Here is a 2360-nt window from a genome sequence, read left to right as displayed (position 1 = left end):
AAAAAAGGTGGGGCAAGGCACCCTGGGAGGGGGGTTTGTCTTCGGTCAAAACTATGCCCTGGTGGGTGGCACGGGAATGTCAGATACAGGGATATTTTAAGGTCCAACCTTGGAGGTAGAACTGTATGGGAGGCGGGGGAATCTAGTCTTTAAAAAGAGGTTGTTCCAGCAGAGGGTCATAGGTTGGGCAGTCAGATAGGTGTCATTTTACAAGTAGTAACCGAGGGCAGGTGAGGTGAACGCTTCCTGGCACAGCCGAGGTAATACTGTGTCCCCTCCCTTGTCTTGAGTTCAGGACCAAGACTCTGATTATGAAGCCATAAGGAAAAGAACTTGCTAGAAAAATATAAGACATTGGTTTCCAAGAACACAAAGTATTAGAAAAATTGGCAGCTCAGATTAGGTATGGGGAAAAGGCAAAGACCCATTCACTTGTCATTCATTAGATACACGGCACCCACGGTTAGAGAGTGTGTAGTCTTGTCAGGCATGAAGAAACTGACAAAGAGTGATGGCTCACTAACTAGATCAGAAAACCAGCTTCCACAGATACCACTACGAATACACATTCTATAACCATAATGCAATTAAGGTATAAAGCAATTTAAAACCATGGAAACTCTAGAAATTGTTAATAACATAATTTAAAATAACTCATGTGTGACAACAAAATCATAATAAAAGCTAGAAAATAGAATAGAACAATAGTGAAAATAATAACACAGACAACTCCAAATGTTGATGAGGATGTGAAGTAATAGGAACTCTCATCATTGCTGGTGAGAATGCAAAATGGTACAGCCACTTTGGAAGGCAGTTTGATAGCTTCTTACAAAACTAAACAATCTTACCGTGTGATCTAGCAATTGTCTCTTTGGTATTTAATTTAACAAGCTGAGAACTCATTTGTATAAAACCCCCCTGCACACAGATGTTTATGGCAGCTATATTCATAATTGCCCAAACTTAGAAGTGATGTCCATCAAAAGGCAAGTGTATAATCAAACTGGTACATCCATGCAATGCATAGTATTCAGAGATTAAAAAGAAATCAAATATCAAGCCATGAAAAGTTATGAAAAAATCTTAAAAGCATAAGAGAAGCCAATGTGAAAAGGCTACATACTGTATGGTTCTGATTATATGACATTCTGGAAAAGACAAAACTTTGGAGACAGTAAAAAGATCAGTTGTCCAAGGTTAGTTGAAAGGGAGGAATGAATAGAAGCACATGAGAATTTTAAGGCAGTGAAACTATTTTGTATGATACTATAATGAAGGAAACATGATATTAGATATTTATCAAAACCCATGGAATGCACAACAGAGAGAGTGAACCCTAATATAAACTATGACATTTCTTTAATAATAATGTATTATTATTGGCTCATCAGGTATAGCACAGTGCACAATGTTAATAATGGGCATGTGAGAACTCCCTGTACTTCTACCCAACTTTTCTGTAAACTCAAGCTGCTCTCTTAAAGTTCATTAATCTTTAAAAATGAAAAGAATACTACATTCCATGCAACATTTACATGATGCATGTAAAGCAGTTCTTAGACAGAAATCTTTATAGTCAAAAGGATAGTCTGAAAATTACCTGAGCAAAGCATCTAACTCAAAAGCCAAAAAAAAAAAAAAAAAAAGGCAAATGGTGCTCCACAGTGAGATGATAGCTGTGGGTGGGAGTCCCTGCTCCCTATTCCTAACAGAGTGGAAGCGGAGATGAGCAGTAAATTGATAGCTTCCACTGAGTAAATGGAGTAAGTGCCCAAGAGATAAGAGTGCTGGCTGGGGGAGACACAGAAGAGAAGTATCCACAGGGACCAGGTTCTGGGAAGATCCCAGCAGAGCAAACAGTCAAGCGGATCCTCAAGACTAAGAAGCTTTAAGTAGGAAATGGTTTTCCAAGCTGAAGGTTCTTATGGATAACAATAATAAGGAATGCAGCATTAGTATATATTTGGAAAACAGTAAAGAAATGCCAGGAGTGTAACAAAAGCTTCATTTAAGGGAGGATCAGGAAAAAAAGACAAGAAGGGGGGGCAGTAATAAAATGTCTTCATGCCTATGCAACACATTCAGTTTTACCTTGACGCTTATGAAGAGCCTCTAACAAATTTTAGGAAGAGGAAGGGCTGTGATTGGCATTTAAAAGCATTGCTTTGCTAATAAAGTGTAAGCAATGCGAGTTTTATAGGAAAGAGATGAGAAGAGACCCTACAACAAACCCCCCAAGAAGAGTCACACTGAAGTCTCTCCCACTGAGATCAGGAGCAAGACAGTGTCGCCTGCTCGCATGATATCCAACTTTTTAATGGAAGTTGAAACTAGCATATTAAAGTAACAAAAAAAAA

At 38.5% G+C, this 2360-nt stretch overlaps 1 protein-coding gene across 1 annotated transcript in view; it reads right to left on the bottom strand.

Moving 5' to 3' along the window:
• The window catches only part of LOC105300012 (butyrophilin-like protein 3), a 23354-nt gene extending 22448 nt beyond the window's left edge, over nucleotides 1–906 (bottom strand). Inside the window, 1 exon segment of the mRNA XM_011372022.1 lies at nucleotides 852–906. Within this exon segment, the coding sequence (XP_011370324.1) occupies nucleotides 852–906 (55 nt within the window).
• Nucleotides 907–2360: the final 1454 nt, after the last annotated feature.

This window comes from Pteropus vampyrus, unplaced genomic scaffold (assembly GCF_000151845.1).
Source record: "Pteropus vampyrus isolate Shadow unplaced genomic scaffold, Pvam_2.0 Scaffold197, whole genome shotgun sequence".
NCBI classification, from domain to species: domain Eukaryota; kingdom Metazoa; phylum Chordata; class Mammalia; order Chiroptera; family Pteropodidae; genus Pteropus; species Pteropus vampyrus.
The sequence above is the reverse complement of the archived record's forward strand: the minus strand, read 5'-3'. Positions and strand labels throughout refer to the sequence as shown.